General features: G+C 41.0%; 1 protein-coding gene across 6 annotated transcripts in view; it reads left to right on the plus strand.

The window, feature by feature from the left end:
* Positions 1 to 1,030: 1,030 nt before the first annotated feature.
* The window catches only part of mlxipl (MLX interacting protein like), a 31,382-nt gene continuing 5,888 nt past the window's right edge, over positions 1,031 to 26,524 (plus strand). The window contains exons 1-14 of one of the 6 annotated variants that reach the window (XM_085469622.1): positions 1,035 to 1,611; positions 3,039 to 3,145; positions 3,307 to 3,389; positions 3,481 to 3,570; positions 3,803 to 3,844; positions 6,762 to 6,936; positions 7,272 to 7,298; positions 8,559 to 8,639; positions 14,081 to 14,232; positions 14,358 to 14,955; positions 15,060 to 15,133; positions 19,417 to 19,687; positions 26,026 to 26,141; positions 26,295 to 26,417. In XM_085469622.1, coding sequence (XP_085325748.1) covers positions 1,265 to 1,611; positions 3,039 to 3,145; positions 3,307 to 3,389; positions 3,481 to 3,570; positions 3,803 to 3,844; positions 6,762 to 6,936; positions 7,272 to 7,298; positions 8,559 to 8,639; positions 14,081 to 14,232; positions 14,358 to 14,955; positions 15,060 to 15,133; positions 19,417 to 19,687; positions 26,026 to 26,141; positions 26,295 to 26,417 — 2,286 coding nt within the window. In that variant the 5' untranslated portion in view covers positions 1,035 to 1,264. Of the gene's footprint in view, positions 1,612 to 3,038; positions 3,146 to 3,306; positions 3,390 to 3,480; positions 3,571 to 3,802; positions 3,845 to 6,761; positions 6,937 to 7,271; positions 7,299 to 8,558; positions 8,640 to 14,080; positions 14,233 to 14,357; positions 14,956 to 15,059; positions 15,134 to 19,416; positions 19,688 to 23,870; positions 26,142 to 26,294; positions 26,418 to 26,524 lie in introns of those variants that run through there. The other 5 variants (XM_085469619.1, XM_085469620.1, XM_085469623.1 and 2 more) reach the window with 5 other exon arrangements.

Raw genomic sequence — 26,524 nt, forward strand, 5'->3', positions numbered from 1 at the left:
GAGCTGCACTTTGTAGTTATTTTTCCTTTGTCATGACTAAGAATGAACTAATATACACTCATTGGACACTTCATTAGTTACATCTTGGTTGTACCATGTTGGACCCCTTTTTGCCTTCAGATCTGTGCTTGTGGCACAGATTCAACAAAGTATTACAGAGTGTCATAGAGTTATAGAAGATTTGTCGGCTCCAAATCCATGATGTGAATTTGCTGTTCTACCACATCCCAAAAGTGCTTTTTTAAATTTAGATCTGGTGACTGGAGGCCATTTGAGTACAGTGAACTGTGAACGGTGAACAATCCCCAACAATCAGACAATCCTGTTGAGCAAGCACTTGGCAAATGTGGGAGGGAAAAACCCTTTTCAACAGGAAGAAGCTTCTAGCAGACCCAGGTTCGGGGAGGGACAGCCATCTACTACAACCAATTGGAGGTGAGGTGAAGGGAAGCCCCACTCCTTCGTGTCTGCTTGCTGTGGAGGCTTTTTAAATTATTTTATCCGGAAATATTTCAAGAAAATATTTTCAGGCTTAACGCACACACACACACACACACACACACACACACACACACACACACACACACAGAAATAATTAGAAAACATGCAACAAAGAATACCGCCAATAGAGGCCGGTATTTTTTGCTTTATGGGTTAAAAAAGCTCCATAATATCAATTATGAAGGATCAGAACTTGTTAATAATCATTCCTAAACACAGATATATGTGATATGTTTTAAATGTGCAGAAATCCTTTTACATGCACAGAATTGTTGCTTGCTGAAACACATCTAAAATGTTAAAGTTTAGAAGCAAATTAAAATATATATACAGTTCCCTTCAAAGCTGATAGTTAAGGTTGTGGTTGTTTGTGTATATAGTGATGATAATATGAATCTGTGACACATCCACTTGAAGCCGGTTTACTCCTACTTTCTAATACTTTTTTTTTTTTTTGGTTTATTAATAATTACCACTTTCTGTCTATTTTCTTCGGGACTTTACCAGTTCGAGAAGTTGACATAATGATAGTATGCTGTTACACAACAGTCCACACACACACCGTGCTCCAGAGGTGTAGGTCCTGCAGCTGGTTGGCTGAGCCCTCCACTGACAGATGAGGATAATCATTGCTTGATAGCAAACGGCTCTTCCTTGAGGAAATATTCAAATATCTGAAGAAAACAGGACAGGAAGCGGGGGAAGACAGCTGAGGAGAAAGTTCACTTTCTGTCCGATCCTCACCGCTGAATGAAAGTGCGCAATGGCGGGCAAAGGGAGTGTTTGCTCGGCCGGAGAGAGCCAGCTTCAGGACTTCTTAGAATCGGACTCTGACCCGGAGGGGGAACCCGCTCGGGTGGCCGGCACCGGGCCGTCGCCCGAAGCTTTCCCCCGCACTCAGGTGATCCACAGCGGACACTTCATGGTATCCTCGCCCCACAGCGACTCTGCGGCGCGGAGGAGGAAGAGTGGAGGGTCTCTGAGGTACGACTTTGACACGGTGAACAGAACGGGGTGTCAAACGTACCGCTACGGTCCACTCAGCTCCGGGAGCCTAAGCATCGACCCCACTCTGACCCGCCTGTTCGAGTGCATGTCACTGGCCTACAGGTGGGTCCCTGCTGCGTGCAGTAGGGGGAAAGAATGAAGTCGGGGTTTTAATCAGCATTTTTATTTTCAGCTTTCTGCTTGTTCAGTTCAGCTAAACCATGTGGAAGAAAATATCTCCAAAGAATGTGAAAGTGTCTCATTCTGAGCTGACATTTAAAGCAGCGATATGCACAGGATCAGTCTCTGTTTTAAAATAAGAGTATTGTAAATTAACCGAAGCTCACTAAACGAACTAAACTAAACCATATTTTAAAATATATTTTTTAATATATATATTTATATTTGTCTTAATAGAATTCCCTTCAAAGCTGATAGTTAATGCTGTGGTTGTTTGTGTATATGTGTTGTCAGTCTGTTGCATAACCAGTTTGGAAATTTTCACCAAAAAAAAGTGGACTTTGATTCTAGTTGGCAGGACTGGACAAAGGACAGTGTGACTGATGCAAAGGAAAGAAACTCCTGACACGATGCCCTAGAAATTTGTTTTTCTGTTTGAGAGCAGCCATTTGTTACAAGATGTCACAAATAGCTCCTGCATATAGCAGGAGCTATTTGCAACTATAGCAGAGGAAGCCGCCGCACTTAAAACAAACCAAATACCAAAGAAACCTCCCTATACTCTCTAAACATGCTTACGTTTCAGTAACATCAGACTACACATTGATTTTTCATTTACTTAAAAAATGAGGACCACTTTCTTTGAAACCGTGTTTATAAGAGCTTTCATCAACCCTTGGCCCAAAGAAGACTTTTTTTTTCTTTCTTTTTTTTTAAAATCTGCTGTCACTGGGTGGAAAATTGCATTTGTTTATAGATCTAGTTTCACAAATTGTGGCACTGTTTCAGGATTCATTGTGCAACTATTATCAAACACAAAAAAAATAGATTTAAAACAAGTACTTTTATTATATATTTATATATATTTTCCAAGACTATGACATGGCCTCTTATTCCGCACAGATTGCTGCTCTGCTTTCCGCTATTTATCATTAACCAGACTGATGTAAAGTGGTTCCTCTGCTGATTGCTCTTTGTTTTTTCGCAATAGGCTGTCTCTGCTGTTCGGGCTGAATAATACGCAGCCATGTCAGTCCATTAAAAGCATGTTGAGAATGATTTCCCCAGGCTTCCTAGCAACTCCTTGAGCACCTCACATTAGGAGCTCTATTCTCAGCAGGCAGAGAAACAGTGAGGGAGGGGGGGGGGAAAGCACATAAAGCCGGGTTGTATACCGGGGAATAAGTTGATTGGCTACTATTAGTCAAAATCAGGGCAGGTTTGAGGCAGTGTTCCTATTGTTTTTTTCTAAAAGAGGCATAAACGTCATTTATGCACGTTTATGCCTTTTTGCCTCAAAGACTATAAATGAAAGGGCTTTCACATTTTCCCCGAAACAAATACATATTCCACCTTTCTTTTCTCCACAGTGGTAAGATAGTCTCTCCTAAATGGAAATCTTTTAAGGGTCTGCGGTTGCTGTGGAGGGATAAGATCCGTCTGAACAATGCAATCTGGAGAGCATGGTTCATTCAGTGTGAGTGCTGGTGCTTTTTTTTTTTTTTTTTTTTTAAATTGTGAGACTAGAAGAACCGGGTGACCTAACATGGGTTGAGAGAATCCACATTTCACCAGAATGAATGTCTACGCCGCAGCTGATTTTTCTTGTCCTTTTTTCCCTCTTTCTGCTTGGCTCAGATGTGGAGAAGAGGAAAAACCCAGTATGTGGCTTTGTGACCCCGCTGGATGGCTTGGAGGCAGATGCGCATCGAAAGCCCGAAGTGAGTGAATGAATGATGTAGGTGTTGCATATTTAAGCTCATCCTTGGAAAAAAAAACATACTTAGTGTTTCACTGGCATCCTGTCAACAGGCGATCATATTAGAGGGCAGCTACTGGAAGAGAAGGATTGAGGTAGTGATCAAGGAGTACCATAAGTGGAGGATTTACTACAAGAAGAGGGTGAGCGCTCACCTTATTCACAGTACATCTTTAAACTGTCTCTAAGTCAGTACCAGTACCTATTGGTTGGACAGTTTGTCACGTTTTCATAGTCCCCAAAGGATGAACCCCAATGGCCCCACTTTCCAACACTTTTACCTGATCAAAACTGTAATTAGTTAACATAAGGTGATGTGCATAAAAACAAAAACATGGTTCATTTCCACACTCGCTCTGTCTTTTTCTGCTGCAGCTTCAGAAAAAGAAGGATGACATCCTATTAATGCTTCAAGAGGTAAGTCAGAAGTCACACATTACTTCATTATTGCTACATTATTGCAATATTGCAAGGAAATTAAAGTTGAAAAGTATTGATTTTGAAGAGTGGAGGCTGAAGCTGGCCAACTGATCCAACATATATTGTAATTTTTGGGTGACCTGCTGGCATTGTTTACTTTTGAATGTCCTTGTAGTGACATAGGATCACTAAAGACCACCAAGCGACTATTTTTAGCATTTGAATTTAGCCTCCCTGGCTGAACAAGGGAGGAGGGGAGAAAAAAAGAGATTTAAAAAAGAAAATAGAAATGGGCAAAACAACTTGGGCTGTGCGTCACAACCTGACATATGAAGGCAACTGACCCAGCTAACTGCCTGCTGCAACAATACCCATAACTCTTAATCTTTATTCAAGAAAAATGGTGAAAAAAATGAATGTAACCTAATCAAATATGACCTACTTCCAGCAGCACTTGGCAAAAACCGGGCAGCAGAGGGGCATCTGCTTTCGACAGAGACGCTAAGGTGGCAGAGACAAAATATTTAGTGGCAGAGAGGAGAAACAGCGGGGGGGCAGAGAGAGGGAGGTGCCTCATTCATGATAGTATTCCTCATATTTCATCTTTCATGGGCTCTAATTTTTCATTTTTCTGTAGATGTGCTGTGGCACTGGAAGTCCAAGCTTTACTTGAGTTCAACATTAGGAAAACTTCAATAATAATGCTGTGTCTGACCCGTCTTTTGATGGATTACGCGGCAAGGCCAATATCAGCAAGTAGCTGACAGGTCAAAGATCACTTCACTGTGTTTTTATGCTCTGTGCACTCATATCCTTATCACACCATTCTCTTAACAGATTACATTTAGTGCTTAGAAAAACACTAGTCAAAAGTGTGAATGTCGTATGTCATATATGCAGTTACACAGTTACAGTTGTGCACTTTTAACCTGTGACAGCCCTAGTCTAAAATTTAATTGGCTTTACATTTTTAGCATCAACCACTTTCTAATAAAGTAGAATTGTAAAATAACGTTCAGATTATTATCTACAGTGACAATGTATTTCAATAGATTTTTACACAGTTCATTTACAGACTGTAGCAGGGTGTGGTTTGTGGCTCAGCTGCATGGGAGAGGTGGAGCAGTGGGTTCAGGGGAAGCTGACCCTGAGCTGTTCTTCAAAACCTGGTCACACCTTCCCTATTTCAGTAGGTTGCAGGGACCTGAAGGATGTAGTGTGTGGTTTAGAGTGAAGAAGGCAGCTGGAAAGCTGCTCTAATAATAACACGAAAAAGGCTGAAAATTAAGATCACTAGACTTAGCCCTTATATTCAGTCTGAGAGTGAAATAATATCCTATTAGGTGATAATGCTGTGTAAACGAGTAAGGAAAAAAAAAATCTCACTCTGCAAGAGGGAGACACACACATAAGTAAACAAAATGAACACACACTACAAGCACTGTACACTCTGAGCCATCAAATAATTTACAGAAAAATCAAATGTTTTTGAATACATTATTTAATGAACAACAATGAAAAACAATCACACTGACAATGTAGCAGTCTCAAAACCTCACCCATTAAATACGAAGCACTTGGTGTTACAGGGTTAAGCTGCCTTTTTAAACGGGCACAAAGAGAATTGAGCTGTTCTGCAGTTTTGGAGCTAAGGTGTGGAAGGCACGATCAACCTCATTTCTTGGACTGGCACACGGAACCGTAAGAAGACCCCTCTCTGAGGACCAGAGAAGTCAACTTGTAGTGCAGGGATGAAACAGTTCAATAATTTAGGTGGGCCCCCTCTCCACCAGGAAGGAAGGACCAACGTCGTTGAATGAAATTCAAACTTGATAGGTGGGAGATGCAAATGTTTTAAAAGTGGGGTAATCTGTAGGGTAGGGTAAGGTTCACTAATAGCTTTGATTAAAAAAAAAATTGCGTCCTTCTGGATACCAAAGTTTAGTTAGATTTAGATCTAGGAGAATCTCTTTTGAAATGAAACTTCTCGCCAAACGATGTAAACGCACCCTGTCGATGCTGCAGTCTTTCAGCCGCTCATATGCATGTGTATATTTTCTCCAAGCAGCATCAGTTTGTGTTTAGCAGGGGCCTTTTACAGTTTGCATGCACGTGTGTGTGTGCGACTCCCAGAATTAGGTCAGGGACAAAAGGCTGCCGCTCTTATTGAAATGGTGAGACATCAAAATAAAGAAATGAACAAAGCCAACATAATGAAAACCTGTGAGGGCCCACTGTTTCTGAACAATGTGTCAAAACAGCTTTTTCATGATGCACCCCACATGCACACGCGCACACATACACACATACATGTGCGCACAACAATCTTACCTCATTTCTGCTCGTGCGTGCTTGTATTCTAAGAGGGGATGTCGTGTGTTCAGACGTAATCAGAAATAGTTTCCGGCTCAATCTGGTGGGCTTCCCTATAAATGTGGCCCTGGGCTTAGAAGTGGAAGGTAAAGGCGGAGTAGAAGATCGGGGTGAAACAAAGCATCTCAAACAGGCTGGCTTTGGCACTTCATTTCTGTGAGTTGTTCACTGGGTTTCCAAAGGAGAAGGGGCAGAAAGGGATGGGGGGGGGAGAGATGACAGCTTAGCACATGTTTCATGTTGAAGTTGTGAATGCTGTAGGTGTGCAGTTTTGTTTTGTGTGTAACTGGAGATAGATGTTTTTTTTTCTTGCTGTTTTAATATTAGTTTTGAGAGGCATTTTGTCATTTATCAGCGGAACAAACGTGACACAAAGTTTTCATAGAGCACTAATTGCAGGCACAGATTGGGAGAACTAGAAGTCATTGATGAATTAGGACTTTCCAGCTCTATTTATGTTGAGCCCCTAATGGATAGATCTGGGATTAACTTGGCATGTCAGATCCTGTAAGTGTTCTGATTCCTTGTTGATGTTTGGCAGGGTCAGATCTGCCAAGCCAGGCAGGACAAATGGCCCTATCAGACATACCAGGAACCTGAAGCTGTCCCCGCGGAGGTCCACATGTTTGACCTGGACTGCCTTCTGTCCGACATCTCTGACACCCTATTCACCATGACACAGAAGCCATGTCCCTGGACCAGCGAGCGACACAACAGTGAGTAGTAGACAAGTTTGTGGAATGACTTTCAGCAGGGACTTGTGTCTCAAATCCTGCAGAATTTGATCGGAAGCATTTAAAAGCAAGGCTGATCGTAGGCTGCATAGTGCATGGATTAAATAATTGATTCCAATTAGTTGTTACTGGGCTGAAAATTATATCCTGGTTCATTTTACTTTTAGAATCAAATAAATTGCCCAAAATAATATTTCTAACTCAAGTCTGTCATAGACAGGAGCTTTAGGGACAGATTTTCAGCAAAAAAGGAACATAATCATAGAGATATGGTTGGACTTTTATTTCTCTCATTTTAAATGTGGTCTTGTTTTCAGAAATGGATGCCCTTTTCCAAAAAAAAGGTAAATAACAGCAGAATGCATTAATTTTCAAATAATTAAAAGTTAAATTTGATGGAAAATAATACATGGGCATCATATAAAATGCAGAGAAATTGAGAAATACACATATATATATATTTTTTTCTCTTTAAAATTTGATACCAGCAACATATAAAAGTAGGGATGGGGCCTGTTTACTGCAGTGCTACATCACCTGTTTTTTTGTTTGTTTGTTTTTGTGTGTGTGTGTGTGGGGGGGGTTGGGGGTTTTTTAACAGTAGCCTGTCATCCATTCGCACTTCCCAACGCTCTCATTATCTGTCTGTTCAAAGTATGCCTTTACCCAGCAGATGGTTGTCCTAGCTTAAAAAGATGAAAACATGGGTAAAAAGGCAATGTGGATCAGCACGCCTAAAGCTCAGTCAGAGCTGGGGACTATCAGACACAATACATTTTGGAGTCTGTGCTGTTTTCCAAGCCATCTCACGGTGACAAGGGAACAACAAGGCAAAGCAGGAAGTCCCCATCAACACTTTGTTTCTTGTGCAACCTAAACAAATAAGATATGTGATTTCTTCAGCTGGCAGGTGGACAGGTTGCCTTTAAACACAGCCAGCTGGCTGTTTCTGCCAGTGTCTGGGGTGACTGTAGCTCAGGTAGCAGAGCAGGTCAGCCTCTAATCAGAAGGTTGGTGGTTCGATCCCATGTTTCCTCTTGGCTGCATGCCAAATATCCTTGGGCAAGATACTAACCCCATGTTTGCCTACTGGTGGTGGTCAGAGGGCCCAGTGGCACCAGTGTACGGCAGCCTCGCCTCTGACAGTGCGCCCCAGGGCAGCTCTGGCTACAACGTAGCTTGCCATTGCCAGTGTGTGAATGACTGAATGTAGTGTAAAGCGCTTTGGGGTCCTTAGGGACTGAGTAAAGTGCTATACAAATGCAGGCCATTTACCAGTGTCCACTTTTTGCTAATCTATGTTAGAAACAGCCTTTGATGAAAGATCCATCTTCTAACTCTCAGCAAGAGGGCAAACAAATCCAAACTATGCTTTAATATAATGTAGAAGTATTTCACTTTCTAAGTTCCTACCTCAGTTTGGTGACTCTGTCTGCTGGTCACATGGGTTAGCAATTCAGCCAATGAAACCCACATTACAAATAAGGAAATTCCCTATGATGAAAGATGACTTGTCAAAAAAAAACAAAAAACAAAAAACACAATAGCACTAGAGCATTTCTTTCTCACGCATGCATCTATTATTATGTTCTCTTCCACTTCAGCATACACCAGCAATGCTGACATGATTCAACCAGGCTTGACTCCACTGCAGCCCAACCTGGATGATTTCATGGATATACCAGGTACTTTCTACCCTTTCATATGTCCATCTGTTTATCTGTAAATGTGAACATGTGAAGAACTGATTAATGCATCCAATCACAGGTTGATTACAGTTAGATGCTTTCTGACAGTGCATGATATAGTGTGAAGAGTACTTGAGTTTTTAAGATTAGATTCTTATCAGCCATATTTGGCTGATGATTATCTTAATCATATTTTTGTAGTACATAAATTAAGTTTCTATTCCAGATGTTGATGAGTGAAAAAACCTTGAGGGACACTCCTCTGATTTGTGCTATGTCAGCAGTATGTTCTTTGGCATTCATGAGTTAAAGGATTGTCAAAGGCAGGGTTGAACTGGGGAAAATGGGGAAGTGGAAGAGGATGTATTTAACCACTATTGCTACTTTTGGCACCACCTAGAAACTAGGGAAATAAATATTGATGGGCTGGAAGATGATTATGATGATTTTCTATTTTTTTTATAAAGTAAAATTATGTTGTTACCACAATTCCTATTGAGCTGTAGCTTTCAGGTCTGTGATTTCATTTAATTTTGATTGGATTTTATAAATTCATGGCATAGGGAGCTAATATAACATAAATTGAGCTGAAATGAATGAAAGTTGCACTAATATTGATTAGATGGACCAACACATGGCTTCACACAAGTTTCACTCCTGCTTTGTATCATTTAGAGGTATAAATATGCAACTGTTAGCAAGCTTGCCGGCTTTAAAAGTGATAGCATAGCTTTTACAAATGGCTGAAAGTTAATTGATGCAAGGTAAAGTAAATGTCTTTGTAAAGCATGACTAAATGTAGAGAACCTAACTTACCAAGCTGACACGTACTGGACAAGAAGCCAATATGGCAGTATGCCTGGGGTGTCTGCTTTAGTCTTTATACTGAATCGAGTCAGCCTGCAGCAAAAGAGGAGCAAAGCTTCAAGCAAGAGGAAGGAACCAGGTTAGAGTTTAGTTTCTTGCTCAGGGCAACAATGGCTGTGATTTTTCTGGCATTTGTATTACTTTCAGTGATGCAATCCTGCAGCCCCATGGCTACAAGTAAGTCTTTGTAACCAACAGACAACCTGTTGCCCACTGCTGTGTTTGTGTGTGTGTGTTTGTTCTTACTGCCCTGACAGGCTCCTGAAGTATCAGCTGTGTGGTGTCTTTGCTTTTTTTGTCACAGTGACCAGGCAGCTAGTATCTGTCAGCGCTCTTAATTAATTCATGATTTCTCTGTATTTCTCTTACATGAAAATACTGAGTTTTCTTTTTACTGAGATAAAAAAAGAGCTTTTGGTATGCATTACCTACTGTGAGATCATGAGGCATTCTGAACAATGTGTCTTGATGAAAGACGCTCAGTTCAGGAAAACTTAGGGTTACTGCCAGTTTGAGTGAAGACAGTTAATATTGACTGCTCAAACCTTAAATAACATGTGAAAAAACTGGCAACCTGCCAGCATAGATTTAAAACTATGTGACCTGGCAAATAAAATGTAAATACCCTGACTGATTATCTCAATCAGAGAGCTTCACATTGTGTGAGGGTTTAATTTTCCATTTCTGTTCTTTGTCTCTTTTATCTTAAAATAAAGACGGAAGAGACACTATACTGCAAAAAGTATTCAGTTGTCTGCCTTCACACGCAAATGAACTTGAGTGACATCCCATTTTTAATCCACAGGATTTAATATGAAGTTGGCACACCCTTTGAAAATATAACAGCTTCAGCTCTACTGGGAAGGCTTTCCACAAGGTTTAGGAGTGTTTATGGGAATTTTTGACCATTCTTCCAAAACTGCATTTATGAGGTCAGAAACCGATGACTGATGAGAAGACCCAGCTTTCAGACTCCGCTCTTATTAATTTCAAAGGTGTTCTGTGAGATCAGCACTCTGTGTAGGCCAGTTAAGTTCCTATCACTGGAACTAAAAGGCCGAGCCCTACTCCTGAAGAGCAATGCCACACTATAATCCCCTCTCCATCATACTTTACACAATGCAGTTAGACAAGTAGGGTTCTCCTGACTCTGCGGAAAGTTAGTGACCTCTGTTAACTATGTGCCTCGGCATCCACTGACACTGCTCTGTGAGTTTACGTCGCCTACCACTTTGTAGCTGAGTTGCTGTCGTTCCCAATTGCTTCCACTTTGTTATAAGACCACTAACAGTTGATTTTGGAATATTTAGCAGTGAGGAAACTTTAAAACTCACTGCACAGGCAGCATCCTGTCACTAGAATTCACTGAGCTCCTGAGAGCGACCCATTCATTCACAAATGTTTGTAGAAGCACTCTGCATGACTAGGTGTGTGATTTTTTTTTTTTTTTTTTTTTTTAACTTTTTTTTCTTATATACACCTGTGGCCATGAAAGTGACTGGAACACCTGAATTCAGTGATTTGAATGGTTGTGTGAATACTCATGGCTGTACGGTGTAAGTACTAGTGTTATACAGTGGGGCAAAAAAGTATTTAGTCAGCCACCGATTGTGCAAGTTCCCCCACTTAAAATGATGACAGAGGTCAGTAATTTGCACCAGAGGTACACTTCAACTGTGAGAGACAGAATGTAAAAAAAAAATCCATGAATTCACATGGTAGGATTTGTAAAGAATTTATTCGTAAATTAGGGTGGAAAATAAGTATTTGGTCACCTCAAACAAGGAAAATCTCTGGCTCTCACAGAGCTGTAACGTCTTCTGTAAGAAGCTTTTCTGTCCCCCACTCGTTACCTGTATGAATGGCACCTGTTTGAACTCATCATCTGTATAAAAGACACCTGTCCACAGCCTCAAACAGTCAGACTCCAAACTCCGCCATGGCCAAGACCAAAGAGCTTTCGAAGGACACCAGGAAAAGTATTGTAGACCTGCACCAGACTGGGAAGAGTGAATCTACAATAGGCAAGCAGCTTGGTGTGAAAAAATCAACTGTGGGAGCAATTATCAGAAAATGGAAGACATACAAGACCATTACGTGGTCAGTACACACAAACAAAACAGTGAAGAAGGCGCAGCAGCGCCTCTTCTTTCTCAGGAGGCTGAAAAGATTCGGCATGAGCCCCCGCATCCTCAGGACCTTCTATCACTGTGCCATTGAGAGCATCCTCACTGGATGCATCACCACCTGGTATGGCAACAGCACCGCCTACAACTGCAAAGCTCTCCAGCGAGTAGTGCGGTGCTCTGAACGGATAATTGGAGGTGAGCTTCCCTCCCTCCAAGACATCTACAGGAAGCGGTGCCTGAGGAAAGTGGGGAGGATTATCAAGGACTCCAGTCACCCCAGCCATAAACTGTTCAGACTACTTCCATCAGGAAGGAGGTTCTGCAGCATCCGGTCCCGTACCAGCAGACTGAGAGACAGCTTTTTCCATCAGGCCATCAGACTGCTGAACACTTCATAGACACCTCAGCTTCACTACTGGAACTTTAACATTATGCACTCCATACTGTACAGTAACGCCACTGTTTTGCACATGTCTCACTCTGTATATTTTATTTTATATATTTTATTTATTGTTTACTCTATTTAATTTGTAAAATATGTGTACACACACACACACACACACACACACACACACACGTAGAAAAATATTTAGTATACACATCCAGAAATGCATATACTATTATATATTGTACATATATTTATTAGTTTCAGATGTAGCCATTCTTGTATTTTGCTTGTTTACATTATTGTATTTTGCACAACTCTGTTGCTTGTGAAGCTCGCACACAAGAATTTCACTCACATGTGCTGTACCAATGTACCTGCACATGTGATGTGACAATAAAAGTGATCTGATTTGATTTGATTTGATTTTGATAATCTCCCTCGATCTGGGGCTCCACGCAAGATCTCATCCCGTGGGGTCAAAATGATCATGAGAACGGTGAGCAAAGATCCCAGAACCACACGGGGGGACCTGGTGAATGACCTGCAGAGAGCTGGGACCAAAGTAACAAAGGTCACCATCAGTAACACACTACAACGACAGGGAATCAAATCCCGCGGTGCCAGACGTGTTCCGCTGCTGAAGCCAGTGCATGTCCAGGCCCATCTGAAGTTTGCCAGAGAGCACATGGATGATACAGCAGAGGATTGGGAGAATGTCATGTGGTCAGATGAAACCAAAGTAGAACTTTTTGGTATAAACTCAACTCGTCGTGTTTGGAGGAAGAAGAATACTGAGTTGCATCCCAAGAACACCATACCTACTGTGAAGCATGGGGGTGGGAACATCATGCTATGGGGCTGTTTTTCTGCCAAGGGGACAGGACGACTGATCCGTGTTAAGGACAGAATGAATGGGGCCATGTATCGTGAGATTTTGAGCCAAAACCTCCTTCCATCAGTGAGAACTTTGAAGATGAAACGAGGCTGGGTCTTCCAACATGACAATGATCCAAAACACACCGCCTGGGCAACAAAGGAGTGGCTCCGTAAGAAGCATTTGAAAGTCCTGGAGTGGCCTAGCCAGTCTCCAGACCTCAACCCCATAGAAAATCTGTGGCGGGAGTTGAAAGTCCGTGTTGCTCGGCGACAGCCCCAAAACATCACTGCTCTCGAGAAGATCTGCATGGAGGAATGGGCCAAAATACCAGCTACTGTGTATGCAAACCTGGTAAAGACCTATAGTAAACGTTTGACCTCTGTTATTGCCAACAAAGGTTATGTTACAAAGTATTGAGTTGTATTTTTGTTATTGACCAAATACTTATTTTCCACCCTGATTTACGAATAAATTCTTTACAAATCCTACCATGTGGATTCATGGATTTTTTTTTTATTTTTTTATTTCTTTTCACATTCTGTCTGTCACAGTTGAAGTGTACCTCTGGTGCAAATTACTGACCTCTGTCATCATTTTAGGTGGGGGAACTTGCACAATCGGTGGCTGACTAAATACTTTTTTGCCCCACTGTACCATGTCTAGAAAATCTGCAAAAACTGGTTTTTATCGGAATGCTACACTGGTCACTGTATATACAATGTAACAGAAACTGCAGTACACAAAATACAAAATCCTTATTTGGTATAACCTCTGTTTCTTCAGTTGTCCACCAGAGAGCACTATCCTACTTTCCATGTATTATTTTACCATGAAGTAAAATATCTAAGGTGTGTGTGTGTGTGTGTGTGTGTGTGTGTGTGTGTGTGCCGCTGGCAGGCCTTTAAAAGTAAGAAGAATATTTCTATCATTCATTAGACAGGAAGGCGGGGTAGGATCATTTAATTTTCTACTTCCTACTTCCTTTTCAGCATAAAATTTGAGTTACTTATAAACAGTTGATTGATATATTGGTTAGTTTTTGTTGAATGTCTATATATGTCACGTGTACTTTATTTAATTAGATTATTCTTTTAAATGTTTTATCTTCCTGCTGTATCAGAGCCTTTTCCAGTTGATATTCTGAATAACATACTATATATACTGTACTCTTTCTCAGATATCTTTATGAACAACCGTGGCCAACCCACCGAGCACACTGGTTTTGCGGACTGTAGCTATTTTGGGAGTTCTTCTGGTGCAGCGTTTGCTCCAGTTCCCTCCCCTGTGGCAACAGCGCCCCGGCTTCTCATCGACACGCAGCTGGCTCAGGTACTGCTGCTGTTATCAGCTTCTTCTGTTTGTGTTTATTGTCTGCTTGTGCAGAATTATTCAATTATTCCAGCATCTAATGTTATTCTTGTTTAATCAGTAAAACAGATTAATTTTTTTCCCAGCCCAATCTACTATCTGACAATCTGTCCCACCCCTCTATATCTAATACCCGGCCAAACCAGACCAGCTCTGGCCAGGATTGTGGAGAATACCACACATCCAACATCATAACAGAAGCCATGCCTTATGGACATCAGTCATACCATGATGCACCAGTTTCTATAGCATTTAGCAGCAGCACTGAACAGACGGCCTCTGCTAGTATTCCCTTTTTGTACCCACTGCCATGCCACAAGTTTGGTTACTATACGACAAGCAGTGGAACCTCCACTGTCATCACTCACACAGCCTCCACCATGGGGGCTCAGGGTGCTGCGCAGCAGGCTCACGGATACCCTCACACAGGGGAAACGTACTCCCAGACTCCCTGCCACTCTCTCTCTTACCTAGCTGTTGTATCTGACCCGGTCCATGCAGCGCTGCCCTCTGTCACAGCAGCTCACTGCTTCTCAGTGCCAGAACAGGTGACATTTACGGGGGCCAAAGGGAAGCATAAGCAAAAGACAGGAGGAGCGAGGACAGCTGCCCCCCCTGTACTTCCATCCACTCCCCCACCCACTAGCTGTCTGGCTAAACTGCTCTCCACTGGGGCTCATGAACGTGAGTGAATTCTGACATGTTCTTCCTCAACTAACAGTTTTTTAAGTAAAACAAAAATAAAAAATGCAGTGGGCTAATGTTTAATTTTGGATTTGTGTTATCAGGAAAGCCAACCCTGGGATTTGATACTGCTCCAGTGACAGCCAAAGCTCAGAGGTCATCATCCTCTAGCTCCTCAGTGAGTGTGGAAAACTGGCTTAGCACAGCATGTCAACAAGAAATAACTAATGAACTTTAGTGACTTTTACCAAGTGCTACTGGAGAATGGATATTCATATCATCAAGGCCACTCAGCATTGTATTACTGATATATGTATGTAAGTATGAGCAACTAAAGGAGTGCTGTGTGCTGGCAATAGACACAGGTGTCCTTAGTAAGCCGCACCTTAGTGTTAATGTTTTTGTAGAAGACTGCAGAAATTTTCAAAAGCTTACCTGATAAATAGGTTACATCTAAAAGTTTACTCATCTAACCTAAACAAAAGAGGACATAGCAAGCGGTCTCTTTTCATTCAGCAAGCAGATTTATGTCCATTATAAGTTCCTAATCTCATATATATATATATATATATATATATATATATTAGGGGTGCAACGATATTCGTATCGATATTGAACCGTTCGATACAGTGCTTTCGGTTCGGTACGCATATGTATCGAACAATACAACATTTGTAATTTATTTTATCAATTTTCCTTCTGACGATGCTGTCTGTGTGGAGCGCTCAGTGAATCTGTGTTCGACTACTCCGCCTAGGCTGCACTGTCGAGCGCAGATCCACTGAGCGCTCCACACAGACAGCATAGTCAGAAGGAAGAGCACAGGGCAAGCTAGCGAGACAGAAGTTAAGCTCTCCTTGCAACAGGCAAATTGACCCTCATTCAGATCTGGCGTTTGGAATTATTTTGGTTTTCATGTGACGTATGACCCTGAAGGTAAGCGAGTCATGGACTAAAGTAAAACAGTATGTTGGATGTGCCATGCAATGCTCAATTACATTGGTGTGAACTAGTGTGTTAGCGCAGTTAGCTCGTTAACGTGTTGGCCGTCTAGCCCCATGCACGGAGCGATCGGCGGTAGCTCGTTAACGGAGATTTGCCGTGTTGTGGCGTTAAGGTCATTTCAACGAGATTAACCTGAAAGCACTAGTGGGAACACAACGAATATGACTGCACATTTACACCGACATCATCCTAGTGCAAAGACAAAAACAACAAGCATGCTACTAACTTTAGCCAAGTCATTTAGACAGCTGTTAGCACATGATTCTCCTTATGCTGCTGAGAATATAGCCCAGAAGAAGCGGATAGTATAGCTTTTATTTTGGAAAGAGCCATTTCTCTGTAATAAACTCTCTTTTCCAAAGATGAGTGATTCCTCAATCAGATACAGGGCTTGCAATATCGCTAGCCCGACGTCCCGGAGCTAGCGATTTTTTCAGTCGGGCTACCAAAATCTATCTCTTCCCTGCCCGTCGGGCTATTGTAGGAAAAATATATGTCAATGCTTTTGCATTCTTTCAGAAATGTAGCTGGGTAATTATGTCATTGGCATCGGTGAGCCACTGTCAATATGTGACATATTGAAGTCGCGTTTGAATTTGCGCTCGTTTTTTTGCTTTCACTTTGCAATCGTGCGAACTGTGTATAGAGAGCGACAGTACTGATCTGTGAGTGATGATAATTTGCGCACCAATTCCTCTGACATCGTCTTATTAATCGTTAGCTTACTATGCAAACATGACAAGTGAAATCTCCCGCAGCAAGCTTAAACATGTGAGAAGTTGATCGCGCAGAGAATCGCTGAGCTTATGTGAGTGCGCGTGTAAAAGCATTTCAGTTCTGCTGAGCCAAATAAGACAGGTCAGGGTGAAGAAGTGACAGCCAAATAAAAGCTTACCACAAAACGGAGAAGTTATGACAAATCAGACTATAAGGCAAAAAGAAAGTGCAGCTTTATGGTTTCATGGACAAAAGAATTTCTGTGGCTGCAATATGACGAGCTATATAACCAGGGCTGCACATAAGTGGTCCGCAGGTGCGCATTCGCTGTCAAAATAAAAAACGCGCACAAGGGTTAGGGTTAGGGTTAAATTTAAAAACTGTACTTTTGAGTTAAAATATATATTTATAATTTTAATAAATGACAAATTAAAAATGCATGAACATTTTTTTTTGTATCGAAAAAATATCGAACCGTGACACCAAAGTATCGAACCGAACCGAACCGTGAATTTTGTGTATCGTTGCACCCCTAATATATATATATTAGGGGTGCAACGATACACAAATTTTTAATTTGTCATTTATTAAAATTATAAATATATATTTTAACTCAAAAGTACAGTTTTTAAATTTAACCCTAACCCTAACCCTTGTGCGCGTTTTTTATTTAGTATTTAGTATTTATTTATTTATTGTCATTGTCAAGAACAATGAAATTGCGTTTGGGGCTTCCATACAACCCAAAAAAAAAGAAGAAAATAATAAATACCCCTTAAAACCCAAGTGTACATATTTAACCCAGTGTGACTCCAATGCAATAAGACAATCCTTAGCAATAATGTTCGTAGAAATTCAGACAAAGACCTGAGAAACATGACAAAATACAACAATGCAACCCATTCAATATTATTGTACTGTGAGATATGATATCAGATATGATAGTTATCTATTTAAGAAAGAGGGGGGGGGGGGCAGGAGGGGGAAGAGAATAAAGATATGATGCACCAATGCAGACCAGTTCATTGCTATTAAGAAGTTGGATATGGTTATTGTCCGTGAGAGTGAATGCGCACCTGCGGACCACTTATGTGCAGCCCTGGTTATATAGCTCATCATATTGCAGCCACAGAAATTATTTTGTCCATGAAACCATAAAGCTGCACTTTCTTTTTGCCTTATAGTCTGATTTGTCATAACTTCTCCGTTTTGTGGTAAGCTTTTCTTTGGCTGTCACTTCTTCACCCTGACCTGTCTTATTTGGCTCAGCAGAACTGAAATGCTTTTACACACGCACTCACATAAGCTCAGCGATTCTCTGCGCGATCAACCTCTCACATGTTTAAGCTTGCTGCGGGAGATTTCACTTGTCATGTTTGCATAGTAAGCTAACGATTAATAAGACGATGTCAGAGGAATTGGTGCACAAATTATCATCACTCACAGATCAGTGCTGTTGCTCTCTATACACAGTTCGCACGATTGCAAAGTGAAAGCAAAAAAACAAGCGCAAATTCAAACGCGATTTCAATATGTCACATATTGACAGTGGCTCACCGATGCCAATGACATAATTACCCAGCTACATTTCTGAAAGAATGCAAAAGCATTGACATATATTTTTCCTACAATAGCCCGACGGGCAGGGAAGAGATAGATTTTGGTAGCCCGACTGGAAAAAATCGCTAGCCCCGGGACGTCGGGCTAGCGATATTGCAAGCCCTGTATCTGATTGAGGAATCACTCATCTTTGGAAAAGAGAGTTTATTACAGAGAAATGGCTCTTTCCAAAATAAAAGCTATACTATCCGCTTCTTCTGGGCTATATTCTCAGCAGCATAAGGAGAATCATGTGCTAACAGCTGTCTAAATGACTCGGCTAAAGTTAGTAGCATGCTTGCTTTTTTTTGTCTGCTTCCACTTGTCTTTGCACTAGGATGATGTCGGCGTAAATGTGCAGTCATATTCGTTGTGTTCCCACTAGTGCTTTCAGGTTAATCTCGTTGAAATGACCTTAACGCCACAACACGGCAAATCTCCGTTAACGAGCTACCGCCGATCGCTCCGTGCATGGGGCTAGACGGCCAACACGTTAACGAGCTAACTGCGCTAACACACTAGTTCACACCAATGTAATTGAGCATTGCATGGCACATCCAACATACTGTTTTACTTTAGTCCATGACTCGCTTACCTTCAGGGTCATACGTCACATGAAAACCAAAATAATTCCAAACGCCAGATCTGAATGAGGTTCAATTTGCCTGTTGCAAGGAGAGCTTAACTTCTGTCTCGCTAGCTTGCCCTGCGCTCTTCCTTCTGACTATGCTGTCTGTGTTGAGCGCTCAGTGGATCTGCGCTCGACAGTGCAGCCTAGGCGGAGTAGTCGAACACAGATTCACTGAGCGCTCAACACAGACAGCATCGTCAGAAGGAAAATTGATAAAATAAATTACAAATGTTGTATTGTTTGATACATCTGCGTACCGAACCGAAAGCACTGTATCGAACGGTTCAATACCGATACGAATATCGTTGCACCCCTACTATATATATATATATATATATATATATATATATATATATATATATATATATATATATATATATATATATATATGCATGCGCATGTGTTGGTTCAAACCTCTGCTCTAAATACTCTGTGCCACATCCTTTCAGGGGAAAGTGATTTCATTTTTGTGAGACAGGTCTTCTAATTGGATACCATGTGTTGCTCAGCAGACAAGCAGAGGATCGCATGTAGGTGGACCGTCATCACAGCTGCAGCACGGGGCCGGTTGGTCGGTAGGGATCCCCGTGTTGACACCTCTGCAAAGCCAGAGTGCCACCCTGGGCCACAGTGGACCTCAAACTAGCACCTCCAGAGGCTCTGCTGTGTCTACCCGGCTTACCCACGGTACCTCAGACACTGGCACAACCCTCCTCGTTCCCAAGACTGAGAAGCTGTCACCTGTTCAGCTCTACAGCACTGACAGGAGCAGCTTAACTGGTAGGACCTCACTGCTTCAGGGAGTGATACAACCCCATTTATAAAAAAGTGGTACAGAAAGCAATGATTTGCAAATCTTAAAAACCCTTATTTGATTTACAGTAGAATGTGAAAAACATACCAGATGCTTAACTGTCAACAGGTCAGCACGATTTGATAGTTGTTGTTTTTTTGTTTTTTTTTTTGTTTGTTTTTTTTAAATCAAATGTGGGTTGTGCCCATGAAAAATGTGCCATCTTCTCTGCAAATGTCAAACAGCTTGTTCTGCTACTGACTCTTGTGTAGTGTCATTCATTAGAGTGGATAATTGAATTCTGAAGAAACAAACCATATCAGCAATTTAACAGTTTATCCATTTAACAAACAGGGACCTTAGTAACATGTGGAAGAACCATACACAGCCACAACAGCCTGGCACCACTTCCTCATTCTGGTCACCAGCTTGGACACACAGTGCTGTGGGATGGCATCACATTCTTCAGCCAGCATTTGTTGTAAGTCAGCCTGTGTGGTTATTAGGGATGGGTATCGAAAACCGGTTCTTGTTGAGAACCGGTTCCCACTGTTTCAATTCCTTGGAATTGTTTGCCATTTTTGCAAACGATTCCCTTATCGATTCCAGTCGCCCCAAATGACGTCACCACGTTGCGGAGCGTCATTTACCTGGCAGGAAACACAGCACCTAAGCGGCTCAAACGCTCAAAAGTTTGATTATACTTTACGAGAACGGATGACAACAGGGCAACTTGCAATACTTGCAAAGTAGATACTTCATTTAAGGGAGGAAACACTACGAATATGCAAAAGCATTTCCTCACAAAACACGCGATGACCTTAAATGAATGTCGTGTTTTTAATTCCGCTCCGGACTCGTGAATCTCAACCCAGCAGCAGCGGTAACGTTTGCACGTCCTCTCCCGTTAATGCGGCAGGTAAATAATCAACTAACAGTGCATATTATGTTAGCACGATCTGCCTTATTACAAAACCTGCCATTACTGTGCATTTAGGTGATCGTGATGAGAGAGACAGACAGAGTCTGGCTCAGATGCTGCCAGTTCTCGCTGCAGTCTACCGGTAGCATCTCCTTTCAGGCCAGGATAGACAAATGTCACCGAGCAGTGACTAAGTTTGTGGTAAAAGGCTTGAACCCATTTGCCACAGCAGATGCCCCCGATTTTCGGTAAGTGAATGTGTTTAATTGTAGGCAGGGACATTACTGGATATTCTTGTGTAATTGCCACAGAACAATTTATGTTATACTTTGTTATTGCTACAGACGAATATTTATTTTATTATTTTACATTTACAATTTTTTTTTCCTGGGGACCCTGTGACACCCCATTGAAGAGCCGTAGGCTGGATCTCTTAAGATCTCACTGTTGGGTTTGTAAGGCCATGTTACTCCTAAATGTCTACCTTGTTCAAAGAGAAGATATAAAACAAAGTTCTAAGCTGATTAGCTTAAAAAAAAAAAAAAAAAAAAGAATCGATAAGAGAATCGATAAAGAATTGAATCGTTAAACAGAATCGAAAATGGAATCGGAATCGTGAAAATCTTATCAATACCCATCCCTAGTGGTTATGTTGGCTGTCTATGACTTGTTCCTTCAGACTTTAATCATCCAATACAATGAACAACATGGCATTTTTAGAGAAGTAAAGTTTTACATCGGTGCAACCCACTCAACCCACAAATGCATTTTCCTTGGAAATGTGGCTTTCCAGCAGTATAAAATTTATTGCCAGCAAGCATTATTACAACAAAGAAATAATCAACTAAGCACAAATTTAAGATTCCTACATTTTTTTGTTTTGTTTTAAAGAGAAAGGCAACGATTCACCAATCAACAAAAAAACTCTCTTTAAATTACACAGCAGTGGAGAGTAGACTTTATCAAAGTAGATGTCTTTCTGAAAGCGCTGTAACTAAGTTTAAGAATATAATCCACCCACTGTTATCATCTTCAATGCCCTGTACCAACATAGAGCAGAGCAGCTATCTGAATACTACTCCAACAGAGGTCGATTATCTTGTTAATAATTTTACCTCCTCACTACGTACGACTCTGGATACTGTAGCTCCGGTGAAAACTAAGGTCTCTAATCAGAAGTACCTGACTCCGTGGCATAATTCTCAAACACGTAGCCTAAAGCAGATGTCTCGTAAGCTGGAGAGGGAATGCCGTGTCAAAAATTTAGAGGATCATCATTTAGCCTGGAGAAATAGGTTACTGACAAAAAGTCAGAGCTCTTTTGAGCCAACCATCCCTTTAACATTAACTAGTAATGACTTCATGAACTTCTTCACAAAAAATATTTTTATCATTAGAGAAAAAATTACCAATAATCATCCCACAGATGTAATGTTATCTACAGCTACTCTTAGTAACATTGATGTTAAGTTAGACTCTTTTTCTCCAATTGATCTTTCTGAGTTAACTTCAATAATTACTTCCTCCAAACCATCAATGTGTCTTTTAGATCCCATTCGTACAAAACTGCTCAAAGTCCTGCCATTAATTAATTCTTCGATCTTAAATATGATCAACCTATCTCTAATAATCGGCTATGTACCACAGGCCTTCAAGGTGGCTGTAGTTAAACCTTTACTCAAAAAGCCATCTCTAGACCCAGCAGCTAATTATAGGCCAATCTCCAACCTTCCTTTCATGTCAAAAATCCTTGAAAGAGTAGTTGTCAAACAGCTAACAGGTCATCTGCAGAGGAATGGTTTATTTGAAGAGTTTCAGTCAGGTTTCAGAGCTCATCACAGCACAGAAACAGCTTTAGTGAAGGTTACAAATGATCTTATGGCCTCTGACAGTGGACTCATCTCTGTGCTTGTCCTGCTAGACGTTAGTGCAGCATTCGATACTGTTGACCATAATATCCTATTAGCGCGATTAGAACATGCTGTAGGTATTACAGGTACTGCACTGCAGTGGTTTGTATCATATCTATCTAATAGACTCCAATTTGTACATGTAAATGGAGAGTCCTCTTCACACACTAAGGTTAATTATGGAGTTCCACAGGGTTCAGTGCTAGGACCAATTCTGTTTACATTATACATGCTTCCCTTAGGCAGCATCATTAGAAGACATAGTATTTTTACATTTTCACTGCTATGCTGATGACACCTAACTCTATCTATCCATGAAGCCAGATAACACACACCAATTAGTTAAACTGCAGGAATGTCTTAAAGACATAAAGACCTGGATGGCCGCTAACGTTCTGCTTCTTAATTCAGATAAAACTGAGGTTATTGTACTCGGCCCTGGAAATCTTAGAAATATGGTATTTAACCAGATTCTTACTCTGGATGGCATTACCTTGGCCTCCAGCAACGCTGTGAGGAACGTTGGTGTGATTTTTGACCAGGATATGTCCTTCAACGCACATATTAAACAAATATGTAAGACTGTGTTCTTCCATTTGCGCAACATCTCTAAAATTAGAAATATCCTGTCTCAGAGTGACGCTGAAAAACTAGTTCATGCATTTATTACTTCCAGGCTGGACTACTGCAATTCATTATTATCAGGATGTCCAAAAAACTTGCTGAAAAGCCTTCAGTTAATCCAAAATGCTGCAGCAAGAGTACTGACAGGGACTAGAAAGAGAGAGCATATTTCTCCTGTTTTGGCTTCCCTTTATTGGCTTCCTGTTAAATCCAGAATTGAATTCAAAATCGGGCTCCTCACATACAAGGTCTTAAATAATCAGGCCCCATCTTATCTTAATGACCTTGTAGTACCATATCATCCTATTAGAGTACTTCGCTCTCGCTCTGCAGGCCTACTTGTTGTTCCTAGAGTATTTAAAAGTAGAATGGGAGGGAGAGCCTTCAGTTTTCAGGCCCCTCTTCTGTGGAACCAGCTTCCAGTTTGGATTCGGGAGACAGACACTATCTCTACTTTTAAGATTAGGCTTAAAACTTTCCTTTTTGCTAAAGCATATAGTTAGGGCTGGACCAGGTGACCCTGAATCCTTAGTTATTAGTTAACTAAGGATTAGTTAACTAATAACTAGTTATTCTGCAATAGACGTAGGCTGCCGGGGATTCCCATGATGCATTGAGTTTTTCCTTTTTAGTCACCTTTCTCACTCACTATGTGTTAATAGACATCTCTGCATTGAATCATATCTGTTATTAATTTCTGCCTCTCTTCCACAGCATGTCTTTTATCCTGTCTTCCTTCTCTCACCCCAACCGGTCGCAGCAGATGGCCGCCCCTCCCTGAGCCTGGTTTTGCCGGAGGTTTCTTCCTGTTAAAAGGGAGTTTTTCCTTCCCACTGTCGCCAAAGTGCTTGCTCATAGGGGGTCATATGATTGTTGGGTTTTTCTCTGTATCTATGAAGCTCCTTGAGGCGACTTTTGTTGTGATTTGGCGCTATATAAATAAAATTGAATTGAATTGAATTAAATTATGGGCCAATATTAAAGTAATGTTCATCAGCATAAAAGAAGTATGAAGACCTTGACTGTCTCTTGACTACTGGTACATTACATAATATCATCAAAAGAGTCTGAGAATGGAGAAATCTCTGTGTTTAAGGGGCAGCACTGATAATAAATACTGGATGCCTGTGATCTTCAGGCTCAGGCGGCACTGCATTAAAAACGTGAATGTAGTCAGGAACACTTCCTGAAACCTTAAAGCTCTGATGTGCAAAGAAGAAGCGGTATGTGAACAAGAAAGTGGTGTCATTTTAACATTGAATACACAAGCAGCTGTTAAAGAATGTTACTGTAAACATTAAAAGTCACAGAGCACAATCTGACTGCTTCAAAATATAAATATTTGTTGTGCTGTGACAGGAGCTGACAACTAACTAATAAGAGATTCACTTGCAGAAACTAATGAGCAGCTGATAAATGAGTTTATTCTTTTAGAACCAAAGTTATTTTGAAAATCAGTTTTCCTGCTTGAGCACTGCAGAGTAAATGTTATTTTAATTATTTATTAATCTGCAGCTCATGACCAAAAAGAGAAACTAAATCTAAATGGTCAATCTTAATTTGCAAAGTGTTGCTTTGTTATCAGTGTCACAGTCTGGCGAGGGCAGACTGTAGGTGTTGGCAAAAGGACCCAAACGCAACTCCATAAACTGAACGTGGCGTAGATTTAACAGAAAATAAGCCGTTTATTGAGGCCAGCAAAAGGGGAGTACAAACAGCAGGACACAGGTGAACACTAAACCATAGCCTAAACTGGGTGAACTAAAGCTAAACATGAAAAACCTTAAACGTGGTGAACTGACATAGAATGCTGACGTGAGGGTATGGATGAGCAGACGACCTGACAAATGACATGCAAAAACAGAGGACTTAAATACACACATGAGGTGATCAGGGGAAGTGGAGACACATGAGGAAACAGCTGACTAACATGAACCTAATGACAGGAGCAGTGAAGCTAAATACAAAGAACCAAGAACACACGACTCCTTCCAAAATAAAACAGGAAACATAATGAAACGCAGACATGACAACCAGAACTTGACAAGGTAAGACACAGACATGAAACACATGAAGAGCAGGGGAGACTTAACATGGATTGGAAACACGAGGGGGAATTAATAAGAACTAAAATCACCTAGGCATGGTAACAAATGAACTTAGAAAACCTGAAGGGCTTAACATAAACTATAAACATCAAAATGAACTAAAACTCAAAACACTGGGTCATAAGACCCAGGACCGTGACAATCAGACTTCTGTGGAGTCTCAAATCTAAACTCATCATTCAATAAAGAATGTTATTTTCAGCCATCCCAAGTCCGTTTACAGTGCACCCTCACTATTTAACAATTATATCTATTTATGGTTGATGGACATTTTGTCAGTTTTGGTGACCCAAATTTATTACACAGCCTATTCAAAAACCTATCATGATAAAAAGTATCATATAGTGTAACAGTGTATCAGTTTAATAGTTTTTGGCCTCTGCACAGTTGGGGGCTGGGCTGCTACAAGCCACTTAGCAACCCACCCCCAACCCAAGCTCCTCCTTTACCGCTCTCCTCACCTTCACCTTTCCTGTTATGAATATTGAGTGGCACATTGAATGCAAAGCCCCAGAGGAGAGCCATTATACCAAAGATAATAACTGCAGATAAAAATATCAATCTTCTTTTGAGCGTACTGGTCCTGACTAAAACTGTACTGCTGAAGCCTTAATTAAATGCCAGCATCCACAGCCACAACATGTCTAGCTGATTTAATGGATTAAAAACTCATTACTGCAGGGTTTGACGCACATAGGTGCATCTGATTTCCAACAAATATAATACATAAATGTCATGTATGTTATTTATTTTTTCTCTAGTTAATTTTCCAACACATCAAGGACAAACATCACCACCAAACCCTCTAGACAAAGCCTCCAACCCAGAGTCTCCACACTCAGGGTTCTCAGGATATGGAAAGCTAGAATCAAGTAAGGTAGGACGTCCTGGATATATTCTTTTTTATACATATAAATATAATCAAGTCCTTGTTAAGTGATGAGTGAGAACATAGGAGTCTTATTGTTATCTCAGTATGAGAATGTGTGTGAAGTGTGACAAATATATTTCTGAGCTCTGCTGTGCGCAGCAAACAGACACCAGGAGGATAACTCACATCTCAGCAGAGCAGAAGAGGCGTTTCAACATCAAACTGGGATTTGACACTTTACATAACCTCGTGACAACACTCAGCTCTCAGCCAAGCATAAAGGTACTGTGAAAACGTGTGCTGCTGCATTTTAGATGGATATGCTGAAAGTTGGAGGCAGATTGTAATATGTAACATGCAAATGCTAAGTCTTAGCATTAACAGTGCAA

Source organism: Copadichromis virginalis, linkage group LG10 (genome assembly GCF_057382275.1).
Source record: "Copadichromis virginalis isolate Kocher_CV1m ecotype Utaka linkage group LG10, C_Virginalis_male_GT1.1, whole genome shotgun sequence".
Taxonomy (NCBI): domain Eukaryota; kingdom Metazoa; phylum Chordata; class Actinopteri; order Cichliformes; family Cichlidae; genus Copadichromis; species Copadichromis virginalis.